General features: G+C 44.5%; 1 protein-coding gene across 1 annotated transcript; it reads right to left on the minus strand.

Annotated features, from left to right (window-relative positions):
- Positions 1-7,154: 7,154 nt before the first annotated feature.
- acsl3b (acyl-CoA synthetase long chain family member 3b) lies at positions 7,155-18,042 on the minus strand. Its single transcript, XM_062404260.1, has 15 exons — positions 17,834-18,042; positions 14,949-15,443; positions 14,190-14,367; positions 13,988-14,097; positions 13,697-13,835; positions 13,178-13,328; positions 12,838-12,961; positions 12,407-12,478; positions 12,147-12,286; positions 11,673-11,845; positions 11,503-11,577; positions 11,186-11,377; positions 10,981-11,095; positions 10,701-10,858; positions 7,155-10,575 (listed from the first exon to the last, which is right to left on the minus strand). The coding sequence occupies exons 2-15, from the start codon at positions 15,297-15,299 to the stop codon at positions 10,418-10,420; spliced, it is 2,136 nt and encodes a 711-aa protein (XP_062260244.1). The 5' UTR covers positions 15,300-15,443; positions 17,834-18,042; the 3' UTR covers positions 7,155-10,417.
- Between the last annotated feature and the right edge of the window lie 4,035 nt (positions 18,043-22,077).

The raw sequence follows: 22,077 nt of genomic DNA on the forward strand, positions 1-22,077 counted from the left end.
GGGTGGTTCTTTGCCATGAACTTCAAAGTACATGGCAAAAACAAAACAGTGTACTGTGAATATGATTAAGAGACTCCTGATCCACAGAGATATTCATCCATCCTCTACTATCTTACTCTCTCCAGTCAACTCAAAGTACCAAATATTTTTGGAAATTGATTTCTGTGATAAATTGCTCTTTCCCCAAATCTCACCTCTATGGTTGAAATAGTTTTAAAATTGAATGACTGGAAAGGTTTCAGCTGTTGTCCAAAATTGTGATTTAATTCTCCTCTCTGTCCCTCCCCCACCCCTCAGATTGCTGCATTCTATCTAAATTGTGTCTCCCACCTCCTCCGTCTGTCTGTAAACCGACAGCAGTCAATTGGAACACTGCTGCTGTTTACCCACATGTCGATCACAGCTGTGGGGAGAGGATGATATTGGCTCAGCCGGGGCTAGTATGCGTCACTACGGCAGAAAACGCACACACCCTTTCGTTCACACACAACACACACACACACACACACTGAGAGCGTCACAAAGCTGCATCTCAAGGAGTTCATATCTTTTGTGTGTGTTCAGGATTCTTGCTCTAATGCTTTCATTTCAGCTCAAGGACCTGCGATTGAACCAAGAGCCGAGGATGTAGAATCGCAACACTAAATCACCTCAGCCTTGGATTTCTTCCAGAGATAAACAGCATTCAAAGATGGTGCAGCGTCAATGGAGGTGGATGAACGCTGTGACAGAGAGAGAACGGTGGCAGAGACACCTGGTTATTCTTCTCTTCCACTGTTTCTATCCTCCTACTATAGTCTTCACCTCTTCACCCCCCATCAGCACGTCAGGCGATGTGTGTTTGTGCGGGGGGGGGGGGGGGGGGGGCACGCCTGTTGTCATGGCTCACCTTCTCCTCAACCGTCTCCGTGGTGACGCCGCCTCATTTTCTCCCCCCCCCCCCTTCCCACTTGGTTGTCATCCTCTCCTCCTCTACTCGTTTAAACGTTGCATTACTTTAGCCAGTTCATTTTCTCGATGGCTTGCATTCATTACTCCTTCTCCTCTGTTGTAGCCATCCGGCTCATCCCTCCCTTTGCTCCAATTACTGTGGCCAAAGTGTGGTCCCTTGTCTTCAAGAGGCAGTTGGTTTTCACCAAAGGACAGGGATGGAGGGGGGGGGGGATAAGAGCCCAGATGTGTTGTCTGAGCCATTAGGACAGAGGAGCAGACGTATAAGGGGAGGAAACGAGCTGCCTGAGAGAGGAAAACTGAAGGAGAGTATGAGAGGAATGAAGGTGGACATTCTATGCACAGGCACAGGCTTATTGAAAAGGGCAGATGTCCACGTAACGCCTCAGCAACGCAGCCGAGCAGCGGGAGTGGACTTTATACCTCTGAACTAATGAGCTGAGCCTCCATTCCACCTCTGCTAATGGTCATCTTCAGAGAAGCTGGAAATCATTCAATCCAAACAAACTCAAGTGTAGAAATGATATACACGTGCGTCACATCATTAAATGTAGGCTTCTTTATTTCTTTTTTCAGGTAAGTCAGATATATTTAGAAGTATTGTTATTCGAGACAGTGGAGAGATAAGATGAAATCAAATCAAATTAAATGAGATGTGATAAGATGAGATAAGATAAGATAAGACAAGATAAGATAAGATAAGATGAAATAAGACGTGATAAGACAGCAGCAGATAGGGTTAATCATAAAGAAGTAGATAAGAGAACGTAGGAGTATTGAATAAAATAGGCAATGATATAAAATAAAAGACTGAATTAAATAAAAATGCAGAGAACATGTAGATAATATACACTTTTCACTACAGACTGAATTCATAGAGTATGTCACAGGATGATTGCACGAGTATATGTACACTGTACTTGTGCTTTGTGTATAAGAATGATTTAAATAACCATACGTGTTTTTTGAACATGTGTATATATCAATGGCTATAATATCCTAGTAGTATACTAAAGCATACAGTAAAACTTCAAAAATATAAGCAAGAGGAATACCAGGACATGAATACAGACTGGGGGATTTTGCAGTTCATTGTCTAAACACCTTTGGATGAGCATGCAGCACGCCACACGCTTTTCAATTGAACCTGAAGTTCTGCTCCCGAGCTCTGTTTTTTAAATTCTAAACCAGCTCTCTCTACAATGAAGTCTCCATTTCGATCCCATCTACCCGTTCGCCTCCACTATCACAAACCTGATCCTCAAAAACCGCAGCACTCATTTTGTCTCTCCTGAACTTCCCCTCCATCCCAGCCTCGCCTAACCTCCATTTTCCTCCCTTCATTTATTATTATTATTATTACCCTCATCACCATCCTCCCATCCCCTCACTTCTTTTTTACCCGGTACTTATTAATGGCTGGCAAGTGTTCACCTTCAGCTTCTGACTCATTCCTTTTCAAACCGCCGGTGCTGTGTGCTCGTCTCCCCTCCCTCACAGTGTGTATGTGGATATGCACACACATGCCCAGATCACCTTAGTGTCTATGGTGTAAGGGAGGGCGGCGTGACGCACTGGCTGTCGTCACCAGAGGCGGAGGCAGGATGTTTTTTTGGATGAAGAAATTCTGTCAATGAGGAGAGGAGGGGAAAAAACACAACCCATGTGGGAATATGACATTTCATCAAAACAGGGGGGTCTGTATTAGAATCCAATTAATTAACACGATATATTATTCAGTTATGGTATCAATGCTCATATGATCATTATCACATGGGGGCAGTGTGCCTCCCTCATTTGTTTGTGCATGTAACATGTTTGTTTTTTTTATTATTATTTGAGATGTTTCCCAGCAAGAGAGATTTTGTATGTTCATCGCAGTCTGCCACCTCCTCCTCTCCTCTCAGCATGACCCCATCTGGCTCCGGTGGGACTGGGAGGCTGCAGGGAAGTGGACTGTATGTTTTATTTTTTTGTTACAAATGTTTGAGGATGCTCGGTGACGCAGCAGCTCCAACATACAATCGGATGTTTTGTTAACTCCCGGTGTGAGTGAATGGAGTCTTCACGAGCCACGAGCGTGAACAGTCGTCTCTGCACCGGGATTCATTTTGTTTTTTTTCCAGACATATTCTTATCCACTGCTGATCTATTCTCGTCTCCACAGTTCATCCTCTCATCTTTCCGTCGTGCTCCGTCTCATTCGTCCATCCTGTTTGCCTCCTCTCCTGCTTGTTCTCCACCCTCCTCCTCTGCTTTGTCCCCACCCCCCCACCCCCACCCCCCTCCATGCTCCGTCACCCCCCGTCTCTCCCTCCACCACTCCCAGTCTGCAGCGTGATGATGCCGTCCTGGGCGACTCCCAAACCACTTGCCCCCTTCGCTCCTCCACCCCCGCACCCCGCTCCCTCCCTCCCTGCTGATGCTATAAATACCCAGCATCGGTGAGTCATCGCCGAGACGTATCAGTAGCCTCTCCCACCGCCTCTCACACCCTCCCTCCCTATAGGCTTCTCAGCTCGGAGCTCATTAGCAGACCTCACACGTTTTTTGGCACGCACCTCCACTTTGGCCTTCGCATCATGGCGGCCCAGCTTGGGCTCAAGCCGGCAGCCATTGCCCGGTGTGGTGCAGCCATCAGTTACCAGGCTTGGGGCCAGAGGTCAGCCTGACACCTTCCAACCCAAAAGAAAAACAAAAGCAGCAGGAGGAGGAGGGGGGGGGGGGGGGCGGTGCAGTGAATCCCATTCACAAACTTGACACGTTCTCCCTGAATAGCCCTGCAGAAGATTTAAAGTAAATTTGCTCTTTAACTACATCACATGAAAATAAATGGACCTTGTATCTGCTTGTTCCACTGTTTAATTAAATGAAAGGAATAAATTAGGCTCATACTGAGTTTAAACACAACACATATTGTGTCGTTAGAGCTTTTAAAATGGGTAACTATTCCTCCCTCCCTCATCCCTTCCCTCCCTACATCCTCCTTCCCTCATCCCTTCATCCTCCTCCCCTCATCCCTTCATCCTCCTTCCCTCATCATCCTTCTCTCATCCCTCTATACTCCTTCACTCATCCCTACCCAGATTCTTTAATCCTCTCTTTCCTTCCGCACTCATTCCTTCCTTTCCAGACTTGTATATATACCTCTTGCATGCACCAGAGTCTCATTCTAGGTACTGTCGGGGGGGCTGGAATGATGCCTGACACGGAAACCCCACCCTCAGAATTCACCCTATCACCAGCCAGTGACACACATCACACAACCTCCATTTCTTCACCCTCAAATTGGGACATGGTTTTTCTTGCAGGTGAATTCAAAGAGTTTTTGGTGTATTTGAATTGTGTATTTCAACTCAGCTGTGATGACGGGCAGGGCAGTGCAGTGGTTTGCCCCACAGCAAGAAGGGGATTGGTTCAAATCCCTGTGTGGAGTTTGCATGTTCTTCCTGCCCCTTTCTTGCCCCTTTACGATTGGCCCCTCGACCTTTTTCGCGGTACAGGTGAAGGATGGCTGGACGTCCCAAAGGGTTCGATAGGCTGAACTGGGTAATTCAAAAAGAATACAACAGGAAATCAAAAGGAAATCTCACCTTGTCTCCTGCCGCCCTAACGCCCCCACACATCACATCGCTAATTCAACCTTTCCGTGAACCTCTGTGCACCTTCCAGGGTCATATCTCAGTCCCAGTCCTCGCCGTACCGCCATCTTTCAGCCTCGTACGCAATTACTCACAGTGTTTGCCAGTCGGCACCAACCTCTCCAGAGTTATGAGGCAGCTCCAGCACAACTCGGCTCAGCTCATCCTTGGGCAAACTGCGATATGGCTTATTGGCTCGCGCTGGAGTGTTCGCATGAATCACAAACACCGGATAAAAGTTTTTTGCGCACTTCTGAGTCATAACTCGACCGGAAGAGTGAGCCCAGCGAGAGAGAGAAACCAAGAGAGAGAGAGAGAGAGGGAGAGAGAGAGAGAGAGAGAGAGAGAGAGAGAGAATAGTTGGATGAAAGAGTTAACAGAGTAAAGAGAAGACAAGGACACATACACACACATACTCACATACACAAACAGTGTTTCCTGCTTTGTGGTGCTTCTGTTGCTGTGCTAAAGCCACTCTGTTCTATGCGTGTGTGTGTACCATAGACTGTACGGCGTGTACGTGTGTGTGTGTGTGTGCATGTCAGAATCAGTGGGCTAATGAAGGGAGCATTATGCCTCTGACTCACCCACTAGTCCCATAGGGTTAGATGGAGGGACTAGAGGAGGGGTTAGGAGAGATTCGCTCGTCTCTCCGTGGTCTTGCAGCGACTGTTTTAATTTAAAAAGAAACACAGAAGCAGATTTTGAACCCTTTATGTTGCGACAGACGGATGTGTCCACCTGGGATATGTCGATGTAAATGAAGCAGAACGAGAGAACTGCTTTTCTTCCTCCAGTAAATCAGATCCGATCAACAGGATTTCAGATTTTCTTCTGATTATATTACAGGATTTATTTTTTGGTCTCATTTAGATAAATTGAATTCTACTGATTTGCATTCATTGTTTGAGCTAACCCTAATTATCTGATTAGTCAATCATCAGGAGAAAAAAAAATAACTGTTACCACCTCGTGGTTTCATGCCCTTGCCTAGATGCAGCACCTCCTACATTTAATCCTGTTTGACATTTGTGATTAATTTCTTCATAATAACTGCAGAACCTCTTGAGTTATGTCAAAAATCTATTTTGTGATGTCAGAGTGCAACCACTAAATTCTGATCGGTTCATTAGAGGCAGGACAATGTAAAGAAATCATCTGGTTCCAGTTGATGTGAATATTTATGGGTTTCCTCAATCTTCTGTGATAGTGTAATGAATATATTTGCAGCTTGGATTGTTGCTCAAATAACAAATTAAAATACGTCAAATGATATGATGTCTTTAATAAACCCAGACATTAGCTGATGCTGTAAAAGAACCATTACCCGAAGCCAGATATCGATGTAAGCTTAGTTTTTGATCCTTTGTGCCAACCTGCTGCACAGACTTATATCCATAAAGCAGCAGGTGTACAGACACAGAGCAGGAGGACCAGCTTTAATAAACAGACTACACAAATATGTGATTTAATATCTTCTAACTCTGACTCTGCCTGAAAGGAAATAAAATGAAAGGTAAAAGCAGCCATCCAGCTCTGAATCTCTCTTTCATGTGGGTATTAGGAGGGAGCATTTCACTCTCAGGCTCAAGTATTATCAGCATATGATTTAACTGAGAAGAGGTTTTTATAATAATTCAACATCAGTGCCTTTTAAAAACGTCAACACACATCCATACATTTTAACATTCAAAGAGAATATTTATAACATTGACCCACAACCTCCATTACCAGAGATTTAAAATATAACCACACTCAAACTCTGCGGTTTGGCCTAAGTGGTAGGGTGGTTGCTCTCCAACACGAAAGCTGACGGTTTAAGTCCCACTCTTCCCCATCTGCCTGCCGAAGTGTCCTTGGCAAGATAGTGAACCTCTGAAATTGGCAGGACTTCAACCCCTATTAATCCGACAATATTTTACACTATGTAAATTTAAAACGAAAATAAATTAATTAAACTTATATATAAAATTAAATAAATTTAATTAAATGAATCCTGCGCAGTCCACTTCTGCGCAGAATGTGCACAGTTCGCTTTTGCGTAGGGGCTAAATACTTTTGTTTTTATTAAATTATATAAAGAAACAAACATTTTTTTTTTATGAATTACAGAAAATAAATGAAAAGTAAATTAACAATAATAATAATCCTTACAATTTCCATAGGATGTCACTGTTTGTCAGCGCTCGGGCCCTAAAAAGCCCTTTGTTTATAAGCTGTGATTGAAGGTTGGCTCCCAGAACTGCATGTTCTGTTTGGCTCCAGAGTCTTTCACAAACCACACACACACACACACACACACACACACACACACACACACACACACACACACACACACACACACACACACACACACACACACACACACACACACACACACACACACACACACACACACACACACACACACACACACACACACACACACACACACACGTACGTACGTTGGCCTTCGTTGCCATAGAAACTCTGGTTTCAGGATGATTCTAATCAAGCCGCTGATCGTCACACGTTATGCCTCACAAGCTGCGTTCAGGTGTTCAACATATCCACAGAGAGAGATTACAACACAAACCTTTTAGTTTATTTCATTACATCATTTCCAAGGCCAAATCACAAATAAATAAGGAAGGAGACACTTGCAATAGCCCGACTCGCTGGGCTGCTTCACCACAGAATGAGGAGGAGACTCCAAGCTGTTGTCAGTAACAAAGATTACATATGTCAACAGGAGGCTCTACACCTGTACAGTTATTGGTAGTTTGATCATCAATCCCCCCGACCCCTCGAGACATATTTACATCGCAAATGAAAACAACCGGAGAGGTGAAATTCATCTTCACACCCCAACCCATCCTCGCTGTCTTTGCTTTGCCGTTAGTTCAAATGGATGTGAAGATAGTGGGACACGGCTTGTGTGCTATCCACAGAACGCAGGGAGTGCAACTAGCCGCCTCTGGCCGGGCAGAGGAAAAAGCAGCAAACAGCACAGTAATCTGACTTTTCACTGAAACGCCAGGAGAGATGTTATTTACATTAAAATAATCTTCAAACTTCTACATGCTAAAAATTAACTTGTTTCTTAAGCTAGTAGATATTTTAGTGAGTGTTTTATTTTGAATACCTACAGAGTCCTGCTATCTGTCCTCAGTACAAGCAAATCAGAGTTCGCCTCGAGAGAGCCGCTTAAACAAAGATGTTGACCAGCGACCGAACAGTTTAATCTAGTGTTCATAAACCTAAAGAAGACAAAGAGATGCAGAAGCAAGTTTGTATCGATGCCGCTGTATCACTATCAATCTGAAATACCTACAGTAATCAATGTGTCCGTTATACAAGGGTTCAAATAAATGGCGATTAGCAGAATCCAAGAGCTTATTCTAGTCATTGCACGTACGGTATCATACACATAAACTAATTTGGAGATAGAGAAACCTTGTCTGCACTCGGTGAGGTCAAGTCGGCGTCTGCTCGCCATCAATTAAAGGAGTGAGGGATTCCATCGGAGCGCCGTTCTCCGGCTTCTGTCTCTCACATTAAATATATTTAGGTGCTTTGGTACGGATGCACACATTTCATCATGCAATTTCTACAATGCCAAAAAGTTTAAGTTTTTCACTTTACAAGTTTCATGTAAAAAAAGAAAGAAGAAAGAACATCACATCTTTCAGCATGGGGCGTTCAAACGGGCTACATCTCGACTTCCTTATCAGTGTCTCTACCTTTGTCACCTTTAATATTTCTGGGCTTATTTGTATCCTACAGACTTCCCATGATGCACTGAGGTGGACAGTAACAGGCCTAGACATTCATTCACTATGGAGGGGCTGCCGTCTGTGCATTACTATCCTTCCAACACACGTTACATTTTGTGTATAAATATTGCACATTCATTTTGTATATCATATTCAGAAGTAAAAAAAAAAAAGGGATAAAAGTAACCAAAGTTAATAGATCTATGGCATGAGGGGCTACATGTAGGGTCGCACAAACTTAAGGAACAAGGGAATGAAATGCTTCTGTAGTATGCTGAGTCGCCTTATTAGAGACATCAATACAATGTATAGGTCAGATGGGGCAGGGCTCCTGCACATCAATCACCCTGTTCACACCCGGCATTCCGATCCGTCCCGAGGAGATCCGATCACACGCCCTTTAACACCCGACTTTAAAATGGGTCCTGAACGTGACTCGGGATCACTTGATCAATTCTCACTTCTCTATGTGCAAATAAACACGGTTGTTATTTCTGATACCAGACCGAGTGATGCAGTTTTCTCCCAGTTTATGTTTGAAGATGTGTCCGCTGAAAATGTTTGTGTTAGCCCGAGTTAGAGAAAGAGAGCGAGTGAAGTCACCAGCGGCTGATTGAATGAAGGTTTGCAGCGAATTTAACATTCAAGGAAAGTATCAATAATTATGTGAGGATCTGTGTTGATGGCACCGAGGAGCATAAAAACATGATTGATAGATTGTAGCTCGTCAGAGGGCGTCAGCTGAGTAGGAGCCGGGGGAGGGGCCCTTCATATCTGGCCCAGGACGCAATTGCATTCACACAGCAAAAATAATGAGGTCACATGCTTCCGCCAACCCCTGCAAACGTGAGTGATTTGGATCTGAGGATTTGTTGAGGATGCATTTTGGGCACATTCCCACCTGTGCTCAACACTGTCCACATTTGATTGGATCACTCCGGACGGATGTTAATACCTGAAGGTCTTCACGGGATCAATGATGCCAAAAGAAAAGCCCAAAAGACTTAGGTTGTGAGGCATCCATTAGGGGGCGCTGCTCCGATATGGAGAAAATTTGATTTGGGCCCAAAATAGTAGGATTTGAAAAAAATCCCAAAAGGATCACAATCAGAAAAGGGCAAGATCAGAGGGGGTTGAGGACTGGAGTCAAGTCAGTAAACACACACTCGAATGTACAACCTTTGGGATATGAGCAAATAAAGGGAGATAGAAAGCTTACAAACAAAGCTCTTTAAAATAAAATTAGCATAAAGAAAAATGTCAACAAAAACAAGAGGAAGAATAAAATAACACTCGTAATAAAACAATAAAAATAACAGCATGGAAAAACTATTTTAAAACATCTTCATTGCTCAATCTCTCATGGCTTCACAACACAGACTCGTCACATACAAAAACCACTAATGGAACATGGTTCAAAGCTGAAACCCAAACATGAGGGAAACTTTGCAACACATATTAAAAAAATAAGATGATCGAGATCCCTGCGTAGATTCCAACCTGAATATGAATCATAGCCCAGGAGGGATCCTTCTATTCATTTCTTCTGCCGGGTGTCTGCACTGCAAGTCCACGACCATGCTGAAGTGGTGGAAGGCTCCAGAGAGAAGGGGGAGGAAGGAAGAGAAGCAGCAGAGATCGGAGAGGAGGAGGCGGCGAGGGATGGGAACGAGCTGACACTGATCCAGATTCGTCTAGCCTGACATTTGCTTCGCTCCGAGTCATGCAGACATCAGAGTCTGTGTGCCGCCTCGGTTGTCATGGCAACTCGGAGGGGATAAAAAGAAATCCATCAAGGAGGAGTGGTGAGTGCGTTGCCTCGTGTGCGTCTGGCTGGTTTCCGTTGTCTTGCGAGGGACCTTCTTGCCTTTTGGTCGTCGCAGAAAGCATTGAGTCCGATTCAAGAGTAAATTCCCCTGTTTGCTCTGTTTTAATGTGTGTGTGTTACCTGTTCTAACGTACAGCTCCTCTCCACGTTTGTCCTGGTAGTGGCCTCTGAGTTCCTTGGGTTATGTGTGCAAGTACATGTGTAAATGTGTTTGTGTGTGTGGTCCGGACAGTGTCTGTGTGTTATTTCCCCCCGTACATTCGCTCAATGTCTTCCAGGTAATGCGTTTTGATCTCCTTGCGTTTCAGTTTGAACGCGTCGGTCACCAAGCCGGTCTCTGGAGTCCAGGGCTCAGAACTCAGCCGGATCTTCTTGGGGATCTCAAAACGCTCCAGTTTTGCTGGTCAGGGGAAAGGAAGGAAAGTAACATCAGAATAGGAGAGTGACAGTTACAGCGTGACACTGGTGCGAAAGTCTGGCACAACGCAAGAGACGGTGTCGCCCCCAAATGTTGTTTTTTCCTACCTGAGATAGCAGCTTCAGTAATTATGCCAAGGACCTTTTCCTCCATCTGTGAGTTGTTACAGAGCTCCTCCAATGTGCCCCGCAACTGCATCTGCTCCGCCAGCGCCATTATCTGCTTGTGGTTCGGCACCACAAAGCTGATCACATACGAGTAGTCACTAAAAACAAGAAGGTAAAAAAAGAAAGTAATCAAGTTATGACTCGAGACCAAGAAGAGGCGAAGAACAGCCTAAATGTTTGTTCTTAGTGTGTCTGTTAAGACAAAATGGAAGAATTTCACCTGTTGGCATAGGCGCAGATGTTGTCAATGAGAGCGCAGTTCTTCAAAACAGCCTCCACTTTCCCAAGAGACACGTACTCGCCTGCCTGCAACTTCACCAGGTCCTTTTTACGATCTACAGGGGGAGGCCGTAAACACGTCACAATCCAACATAAGCCACATCCACAACACACATGCATTCTACACTGGTTTGTGGATTTCTTACCGATGATCTTGAGGCATCCGTCCGAGTGGAACTCCCCAATGTCTCCAGTGCAGAACCACCTCTGGCCCTTCTCATCCACGAAAAAGTCATCACGGTTCTTGGCTTCGTTTTTGTAGTAACCCATCGTGACATTGGGCCCGCCGACCACGATCTCTCCCCGCGGGTTGGGCTTATCTGTGCTGAAGTAACCACCTAGAGGAGAGATGAGACAACTTGATGAGATGGAAACTATTGGTGTGTTTGTGACCTCAGCCAGGGAGGCTACGTCTGTTTGTTAGTAAGATTATGCAAAATTTGATTGTTGCGATTGGACTCACCCTCCTGCCAGTCCTTAAGTTTGAACTCTGAACAAATGAGTGGAGCACCAACCCGTCCCGTGCTGTAGTCCCAAACTGAAAAACACCAGCAAAGATTCCTGCTTTAGCATGATAAACACAGATAACATTTTTAATTTGCTTTCCCATTCTCTCCCTTCTCTCCATCTTACCCTCGCTGATAGTGCCGGCTCCACAGGTCTCCGTCAGGCCGTAGCCCTGCCCCACAGGGCAGCACAGGCAGATGTTCATGAAGCGCTGTGTGGCAGCAGAGAGCGGCGCTCCGCCAGACAGCAGCACCCTCGTGTTGCCTCCCAACAGCGAACGCACCCGTTTGAACACTAGACTGCGGGGGCGGAGAGGGATGAAGACAGAAATACACGGCATGAAGACGAGTGAGATGTGGAAGAGACTTGAGCAGCAACACAAAGACTGAAAAGGACATTCTTCAAAGCATCCAGATATTGACTCTCACACACAATATCAGAATCAATAGCATTACACATATGTATAGAGGCTCATTGACATCAAGGGTTATATGATGAATTTGCACTAGGTTTGGATTATTTTGTAGAAACAGAAGTTTATGTTTGCCGCTGTATCACATGGGACGTAAATGGAAAATGAAGATAGGGTTTGTGTGTTACCTGTCACAGAGAGGCGTGGTGTAGCCTTTCGAGATCTGCTCCATCTTGTAGTTGTAAGCAAGCACAAACAGCGTCCTCTGGAACTTGCTCATCTCCTCCACTTTGGTCATCACATTCTTGTAGATCCGATCCATGATCTCCTGCATAGACAAGATGACACAACTCACAATCAAAGCCTGAGCTGTCATTTGTTGACGTTTTTCTAATAATGACAGGTAATGTCAGTCTGATTGGGTTTGTGCAGTGATAAGGAGACTTACTGGTACAGCAGCCATGAGAGTAGGTTTCAGCACACTGGTGTCTCCTTTGCTGCCCTTCTTTATCTTGGTGGACTGTGGAAAACAAGGAAGACAAATGTCAGTTCTTGCTGTTCTGAGCTGTAGTGGCCGATGAGGGTCGCTGTCTGACCACACACAGCTCTCAAAGTAACCATACGCATCTGGAATGGATTATGACTTCAATAGTACGCACATGTTAAGAACAGGAGAGGAAATCAAGGGAGACCTTTTAAAAGGACTGCAACATTCTGTGATAATCTGTTTTAGGAAGGGAGAAACTACCACTTCTCAGCTTCAGATACATTAGAGCTGAGTCCAACTAAAACAAATGCGTAATGCATCCAGCAAAGACATATGACATTGACTGCAGCTATGCAAGGTGTGTGTGCGTGTGTGAGTGTTTAAATACTGACCTGGTCGGCCAGAGTCTGGGGGGAGGAGAAACCGATGCGACAGCCATGAGAGATGCACACCAGTTCAGCGCTGAGCTCTAAAACATGGGCCAACGGAAGGTAGCCAATGTAGGTGTCTGTCTCACTGCCAGCACAGAAACAAGAAGCAGTTTAATTAACACTATAGACTAAGGCAAATCATACATGTGACGCAGAGAATGAATAGTCAGAGAAGCCAGTGAGGAATGATGCAGAGAGTGTGTGTTTCAGTGGCTGAAGACTGAGGAGAAAGAGAATGAGGCTGATATTTTGTAAATTCAGAGAGTTGCAGAAAACAGGAGAAATAAACAAATTAGCATACTTGAGGTTAGGAATTCTCTCCGCCATCCCAGTGATCCCAGCAATTATGTTGCCGTGGGAGATCATGACACCCTTGGGGATGCCTGTGGAGCCGCTGGTGTACATGATGACAGCGATGTCTGAGGACTGTGGCTGTCTGCGCCCGACAGCCACTTCAGAGACAGAAGACAAGAGGCAATGCATCATGCACCATATAAACACATCTGGGCTGTTTATTATACATTATAATAAACGATTAGTTGTAATTACTTTTATCAATTAATATAGAAATTATTTACAAATAGGAGGAACAGTATATTGGTGGCTAAAGTAATACACAAAATTTCAGTTTGTCCTCATTTGCCTAAAAAGTTGATCATGGTGGCAGAGGGTGCTTGACCTCTTACTAACACAGGAAATCACTCCAATCACACATCGGGGTGTTGCCTTGGTATTAAGCCTCCAAAGCCTCCATCTGACTACTTCAATTTCCCCCCGACAAAATTAGAAACCTTTTTAATCACGCAGCTCAGACACTCACTATTGTCAGGCTTGTATCCCATCTCCTTCACAGCATCCATGTTGTAGACCATGATGCCTCTGGGGATGTCGGGCCAGCTTGTGGGTTTACTGTCCACTACAATGACGTACTTCAGCCTCGGCACATCACACAGTATGGCCTGGGGTGGAAAGGAGAAGTTAGAAGTGTTTATGCTACCAGAACTGAGCTTTTTGTTAATAACTTACTCACATAATTAACAGAGGAAATATCATTCAGGGGCATATATTTAAAGTGCTTGTTTAACGCGGTGGGAGATAGTAGAGCAGTTACCTTAAGTCGGCTATGAAGCAGGTCTTTGCTTGTGATGATATGCGTCACCTCGGTCTCATTCAGGCCGTGGGCGATAGCCATGGGTCCAAGGGTGGAGTACAGCGTCACAACTGTCAAATTAGAATCCAGTTAGGTCAGCTCAACTGCTTCAGTGCCGATCGGATAATGTCAGAATACACAAGTTTGACTTTCTGGGACTCACGTGGGAAATTGTACATGAAGCAGGCTTGTGCTGCCACCACCCACTCGGCTCTGGTCTCACAGAAGATGGCGATCTTACACAGAGGCCTCTGGCCGAGAGACGCAAGGCCACTGCCAAAACACTTTGAGGCCTGGTAGGCTTCTTCGTACGATAGCCAGTTATAGTTACCCAGGATTACCTACATGCAAAGGTATGTGCAATTAACAGGAATATATCCACATGCTAGATTATACAAAGTACAAATATCTGCGGATCTTCAGAGCATCTTCTCAGAAACACCTTTATAAATAGAAATATATGAACAATGTTGAGGGAATTAAGATGGCGCAACTCTTCGTTACATTATGTTAAGAGTAACGCAGAGTGGCAGGTAAGAGATAACTGGCAATAATCTAAAAGCCCAATTTGTTGAATCTGAAATAGTTCTGGTGTATACCACTGATGTTCAGTCTCTCAGCACCATCTGCAGGGCTTTTGCAGCGTTGCAGTTGTTAATGAGGACGCTTTCAGGTGTGAAACACAGGAGCAACAACGCTGCCACTCGCCCATCCTCATTCCTCAAACTGTGCACAGCACCAGGCCCTGCTCTCAGCCTCAGACACAAACATCCTTTCTGCAGTAACAGAGATCCACCTGAACAGTTTTACAGAAATAAAATGAATGATGAGGCTTCACGGCTTTCTTGTTCCTGACACAATTAAAAGCATAATGAATATGCTACTGTGGTCTGAGTTAAAGGGACAAGGTGATGTCTCTCACCTTCTTGAAGATCTTCCCGTTACGCTGGATCTCGTCCTCCTCACTGAGCGTCTCCCTGGTGCCCAGACAGTCTCTCTGTGGAAACTTCTTTGCAGCGTGTTCAAACATTTTGTCCAGGGTGTCCACCCCAGGGTGCGACCATGCTACCAGCTTCTCTTGGCTGTTGATGGCCCTGTAGGGACCCGCTGGGTTTCTGCTCACTGAGCGCGCCTTCATACGCCGTGCCTGTTCCAAATTATTGCCAGCTCCGGAGAAGAAGTACCAGGGTATGAAGGTGATGACAGAGTAGACCCAGACGACAGAGCGGAACACCTGCAGTAGCAGGGGGTTCATGTCCTCCTTTAACTTCATCTTCACAGATGAAGTCCTTGCTGGAGGGGAATCAAACCAGGAGCGCAATGATGACGCACTTGTCACTGCTCTGTGAGGTATTGACTTGCTGCTGAAGGTGAGAGTTGCAGGCGGAAAGTCTTCTGTGCAGCAGGACAACCAGATCTACAACACAACATGAAAGCTTGGGAGTTTAGAAAATGGGTGTGGATAGGTGAGACAATTTGATCAGACCTGCAAGACAAAAAAGTTAACTGGTTGAACTGATTCATCCGGGTTTTGACAGACAACATGAACAGCTACTGATAAAGAGAACAGCGTCACGCCGAACCAGTTACGCTGCTGTTGTGTGCAACTATTTCCAGTGTATCCTTAGGTGTTAACGGCACATTGAAGCCCTGCAGCCATGGAGTGCAAAAGCGTTCAAAGTATCAGCAGTGACTCATTCTGCAGCTAAGAAGGAGTTGACCTGAGGTCATGTGGGACGGTTAGCAGAAATCCTGGCCAGCTGAAGTCGCAGCAGTGAGAAGAATCTGACACTGACCATAGAGGTGGGCTGTTCATGGCCACCTGCAAACACAAGCTGCAAGACACAACCCAACTATTACTCAGTAGTTCTACAGATATAGCAACACGTTCCACGTTTATGGAAGTCCCTGTTTATTTAAACAAATTTGATTTGTCTAACATGCTCCAATCACTTGGTAAACAGAGGGGTGTGTGTGTGTTTGTACAAACACTTACTTCAGTGTGTCACCCGCACTGCGCCCCTGTGCATCCGTTAAGGACAATGACAGTGCAATCTTGCATTGTGGGGGTCAGTTTGTTCCTACACGTTGAGAGATGATGACTGAATGTAAATTAGATTAAATTGTAAGTGTATACAGTGTTGCGAGTTAATAGTAGCTGTCTTTTCTGTCAGTTGAGAGCTAGAATGCATATTGTCTGCTACCTCTCCTCCAACAAAAACCACGCCTGGATCTGAATTCCTGAAATATAGACAAGATGCATCACTGGTTTAACTTAAAAGCGTGGGATGAACCTGTTCTGCAGCAGATAGCCTGCCACAAACAATTGACACGATTTGTTAGCAGTTGGGCAGAGCGTTCACACACAGATGTCCCCCAGGCAGTCTTGGTTTGACACCTGTAATACAAGTTCAGTCTGTTCTTTGCGCCAGCTCCTTGCTAAGCTCTTACTTCAACAAAAGTGTTCCCTGTGTAGCATTTACATTTTAATATATATTTTTCTCAGTCTTATTCAAGCAGGTGGTATTTGTTTTTCTCTTTCTTGTTGCCGTTAGGCAATGAAAAGGCCATGAAAAGGAGAAGGACAGGCAAAGTCTCATTTAAAAGCAATATGCCGCTTTACAGTTCATCATCATGAACATTTTACGGTAGTTTGAATTAGACCCCCATTATATATTTATCATACTATAAAGCTGATGTCGCCCTATTAGTTTTTTCACACGGCCGCATTCCAACAGAGACAATTACTGATTTTGATATCGCCCTATTATTTTTTACTGTGGTAACAGCCATATTAAACACACAGACACCCTTAGTGGGGTGATCTTGTTCAATATCAGATAAAACTGTACATTCTGCAACCAGTGCAACCATATCTACAACAATATGACCCAATAAGCAGTTTAACCAGGGCATTGTGTTGAGAGTTTAACTGGCATACTTACTTATATCTATCCATCTATATATATATATACACTGCTATAGAGATGCCACCAAAACCACAGACTAAGATCATTTAAAAACGGTACCATCCCATCATATGAGTTATCCATCTATACGATAGTAATGACTGTGTGATATAGTAGAGGATTGATTTATAATCAAAGGAGAGCAAGACGATGCTTGAGCTGTAAATGCTTTGTCCTCTACTGTAATGGAGATCGAGTGCATTGGGATCAAAGCACCTGTTAAATGAGTTAATGTCCCTTCCGCTTTTCTCCAGCCCAACGTCAACACAGTTAAATCAAATAAATGTCCACATGCTCCACGCTTCCTCTGTTCTTCTTCTTCTTCTGCCAGCAACAGTGTCGCATCGACAATGTTTTGATTTGGGTCCATATCTGAGACATCAGCTACCGGCGTCGGATCAGCTCACGAGATACTGTTGTGATAACCTGCAGATCGTGTGTTAACGCCATGAGCGGTGATTATCAATTGTGATAAGGTGAATGATCGTAAACAGCTGATAACAAAGACGGTACACGAGGCTTGAAACGAGGCCAGAGGGGCAGTAGCAAGATTAGCAAGCTAGCAGACATTTCACAGACAAGCTAGCGGCTCGAAAAGCAGGGGAAGCTAACCCTTAGCTCCGAGGCTAACCGATGCAGCCACTGTATGAGCCTCCTTATCGGGTCTCAATATCCATTCATTCACTAATACACATTTGGGTGTAACCGTGCTGAAGGTACGTGATCCGGCTGGGGGGACGTGTGGCGCAGTAAAGCAGACGTGGCTAGCCCCAGAGCTAGCCGGTGGCTAACAATCAGCCCCTCGCATCAACATCTGTAGAGCATCACATTCTCTCACCTCTTTTCTCCGCGGCTACGTCTGAGCCGAGGAGCTTTATCCCGGAGTCTAAACCTTCTTTATTTTCACACCGACATCATCTTTAAACCGCGGCGTGCTTGGGTGGAGATAAAACTCGTTGTTCCATTTAAGGACAAATCGGATCTAAAATTGTGGCGAAACCGCAAAAATCTGAGCGTCGCCGGGAACACTGCTGCCAGCCCGGAAGCTGCCGAGTGACGTCACGCCCGCGCTCCGTCAGCGATTGGAGCGCAGGAGGTGGCGCGTGCTTTGGGCAGGGGGGACGTCAGCGGGGTTACTCGCGGTCACAGACAGAGGAGCGCTCGGTCGGTTGCTCGGTCATAAACAGTCTGTGGTCATTCTCAGTCTGTGGTCATTCTCAGTCTGTGGTCATCAGCCACCGACGAGACCAGGTCCGCGTTCAGAGAGTCCATTTTGCTCAGGGAACCTTCTTGGCTGAGTGCAATGACCCGGAAGTGTTTCAGCGGCTGCCATAATAATCAGAGCTGTTCTCTAAGGGTAAGGGAAGGAGCTTCAATGCTTCCTAACTCATCTCCTTCAGGAAACAGGAAACATCAGACCGTCCTTTATGAAAAGAGAAGAGGGTAAAGCCTCCCCACAAAACTTGTTGTAGCTGCATCATTGAAAGGTATAGTTCACCAAAAAAAGCAAATTCACTTATTATCAGGAGTGGAGGGTGAAGTGTTTGGGGTCAACAGTGTTGCAGCTCAATCCAATACAACTGAATAAAAGGGGACACATTCTTCAAATGTAAAGAATCCCAGAAAGAAATGCCTCCATAATGCTCCTGTGCTGTAATCCAAATGTCCTTAAGCCCCGGCATGCAAATTCAACTAAAAATGGCATAATTTACAGCATGTAGCCTAATGTCCTCTGTTATCCTCAGCGTGGAGACTTTTTCATGTTTTCGCGCACACACTGGACAAGCTGGCGCCTCTATGCTCTCCCACAAGGGGCCTGAGAAAACCTCGGCGACAATCAGCAGTAACTGCAGCTATGCAGCGATGCTATTGAAGATATTGTGAGTTCTCGCTGATCTCGTTTTGCACACCGTTAGGCGAAAGCTTGTGTGTGGTAGGTGCACTCGATTATGGATATTAGAGTGGCCTAAGCCTAAAAACATGGTGTAAATGACACCGTACCAAGTTAAATTTGAATGTTGGGGCTCACAGCCACTTGGATGACAGCACAGGAGCAGTATGGAGGCATTTCATATCACCAGTTTCATGAAGATGGTGAAAAACACAATCTCACAATGTTAAAGAGGATGGAAAAAATGATATGATACAGCCTATGATCCAGATCCCCCCTTAAGTTTGATGGGTTCTTTCCTGATCTATATCAAATCCTTTAACCAAGTTTTGCAGTAATCTGCATGATATTGTTTACAAACAAACAAACAAACCAAGCAAAACTTAACTTAATTGACGGAGGCAGCAGCAGAAAATAGTATTTAGACAGTGCAACATATAATTAGCTATAAGGAACTTGATAAAGAAATAAGCTAGTCTACTAAATAAATCTCCACAAAATTGATATCATTTTACATTCTTCCCTATTTTCAGATGAAATGAAAAAAAAGAAAAATATTACACTAATATGCATTTTGAGATGGACATTAGAAGTAACCACACTGCTGCTGGTTTGTTTCTAAATAATCTTTTGGTGAAGTCTGGAGTTTTTTCTTCCCAACTCTTTGTCTCATCACTATTTTTGGATTTGGCCCGTAGCTCCTTTGTACCAAGTGCTCCCTCGGTTTGTCCCTTCTGGCTTTGTGTCTCTTGCACTGCAGTTGGGCCATCTCATTGGACGATGACTTCATTTAAACAAACATAAACAAAAATTCAATAAATAAATACATACATTGACAGAAAACAGTTCCATAGACTGCAATCATCTGACAGACACCACCCCTCATCGCGCCTCTTCCAACAATGTGTCGATTAGTCACAGCTCTGGTGTTGAAAATCAATATATTCTGGTCCCATGACAGTAACTGGTGGCCATTTGAAAAACAGACCTCATTCAGCAGAATGCACCAGTGACTAGGCGCTGCCTTGTTTAATGATTCACAAAACAAAATATTATTTAGATGTATTTCGTTTTAGTGCCAATGAAGCTACTTTAGAGTTGAAACTATGAATCTGGATTGACATCATATTTAAAAAAACTAAAAGATAAACACGCCACGTAAACAAAAACCAGGATATAACAGTAGACACAAAGAAAATCAGCTTGACTGGGACACTCCAAGATGTCTCGACTCCTCTGATAAAATAATCAGAAAGAGAAAGTAGAAAGGAGAAAAAGAAGAGAGGGGTTGTTTGGTTGTTTGTTTCTTTTATTGTGTTTCATTATGTTTGCCCCTCCCCTACCATTTCACAATTCATTTTCGGCTCTTTTGACTTAGATGATCACCTGCGTGCGTGTGCACACACATACACACACACTTTCCTCTATTTCACCAAAAATGTCAAACCTGACAACTGTGGACAAATAAAGTGCATGAATGGAATTTGATCTCAAATTAAAGTAAGACTTCTGTGTTGAACATCTTTTCCTTTGATGCAATCTCAAGTTTATACACCAGAGGGAGTCAGTGTGCATTCTTTCATGAAGTCCCTGATCTGCACTTCTTGAGAGTGTGTGTATGTGAGTGGTCAGGACAGAGGGTTGCGTTCTCTGAGCTTGGATATGATGAAAGGGAAATGGCTAGGTAAGCCGTGTTTGTCACTTTGACCCGGGACACTGATCCCCTCTTGCTGCTCTCTGGGGGTGTTTGCATGCGTGTTAGGCCATATGTCTAGTACAGACGTTAACGGACAAATACTCAACACATACACACAAATTGGTGCCCTCTTCTCCCCCACGTTGGTGAGCACATCATACGAGCAAGTCATCACATGATAGAGTCCAGAAGTGCATATACAGCTTGGCGATAATCGCTTGCCTCAGGCCGTGTCTTTGGGGTCATCTTGATGGGACTCGGACCATCAGAGGGCAGATGTTAAGAGCAAAAGGAACACTTTCATCTGCTCAGTGAAATACGTGCGTCCAATGTGATAATGACCCAGAGACACACTTTGCAAACACTTAAAGGCCAGACACAGGAAGGGGATGAAATGTATCCTGGAACTGTCTGCTTCAGCGTGACCTCATTTTTTTTCCACAGCGTTCACCATGGCTAATGGTTGTTCCACTTAGGCTCAACCTATGACAACCACTGACCAGTGTCATGTGACTTCTTGTACCAATGATACGTTTATCTGAAGTTCTTGCTGTTCTAAGACTCACAAGACCAGATTTAGTAAAAGTAGATCAAATATCTGAGCTGTTATTATAAGACGTCACTTTAACATTCAAATCTTTCAAGTAAGTAAACCAAGTAAACTATTACATCTTGAGCCTCTGACTGATTATGTAGCCTCTCGATGTCCAGTGGGACTTACAGGGTAGGAGGGGGTAAGGGGTTGTGAGGGGATTAGGGAACAAAAGGATCCTTCTCTGTCATCAAAGAGGATCTGCTCCCCAACTCATCTCCTGCTCTGTGGCGACAGCTTTTTATTTTTTCTGGGAGTGACGGCTGCAGGGAGGAGGGAAGGTGGGATGTAGCGGGAGAGATGGATGGTAAGGGGATGCAGATTTCAAAGTAGTCTTTAACTTTAAGCCCTGCAGTCACTGTGAAATGAAGCCCTCTGCCCCAGACACAGTGTTGCCTACAGCTCCCAGTGGAAGCCTGCCACCCCTTTTTTTTCTTCTTCCCAAGCTTTTGTCACGGTGGCATTTAAGTGGCATTACTCACTGACTGGATGACCAAATGAAGGAGTCCCTTTGATTGAGCTGAAAGAGATGGATTTTAACTCCTGAGACCAGTGTCGCCTCTTAAAACAACACCAAGCCGAGATAAATGCCTGCTGTGTTGTCAGGACTCTGTAAATACTTTTAACGAATAAAGACATCTTTATGAATCATAACCGATCTAATAACCAAATGCTGGAGAGTGTTTGTTTCTATACCATGTAACATGACGGGTGAGGAGGGATGTGTATTTGCAGCTTAACTTAAATCAAACAAATCAGAAAAAATACAATCAAGCATTCTTTTATTCCATGCTTTACTGTAACCTTACACCGTTGAGAGGCATGGCCCGAGTTTATTTCTTCTTGCACTTTATACGACTTGGGAAAGCAAACTTAAGCCCATAAGATGGTTTAAGACCCCTA

The sequence above is a fragment of the Platichthys flesus genome, chromosome 14 (genome assembly GCF_949316205.1).
Source record: "Platichthys flesus chromosome 14, fPlaFle2.1, whole genome shotgun sequence".
Lineage (NCBI taxonomy): Eukaryota > Metazoa > Chordata > Actinopteri > Pleuronectiformes > Pleuronectidae > Platichthys > Platichthys flesus.

Excerpts from the sequence above, each read along its gene's own strand:
- acsl3b (XM_062404260.1), bottom strand. The coding sequence starts at position 15,299 with ATGAAGTTAAAGGAGGACATGAACCCCCTGCTACTGCAGGTGTTCCGC. Across the intron at positions 11,578-11,672 it reads AGCCGGCACTATCAGCGAGG|TTTGGGACTACAGCACGGGA; the intron begins GTAAGATGGAGA and ends GGTGTTTTTCAG. Across the intron at positions 11,378-11,502 it reads ACTTAAGGACTGGCAGGAGG|GTGGTTACTTCAGCACAGAT; the intron begins GTGAGTCCAATC and ends TCTCTCCTCTAG.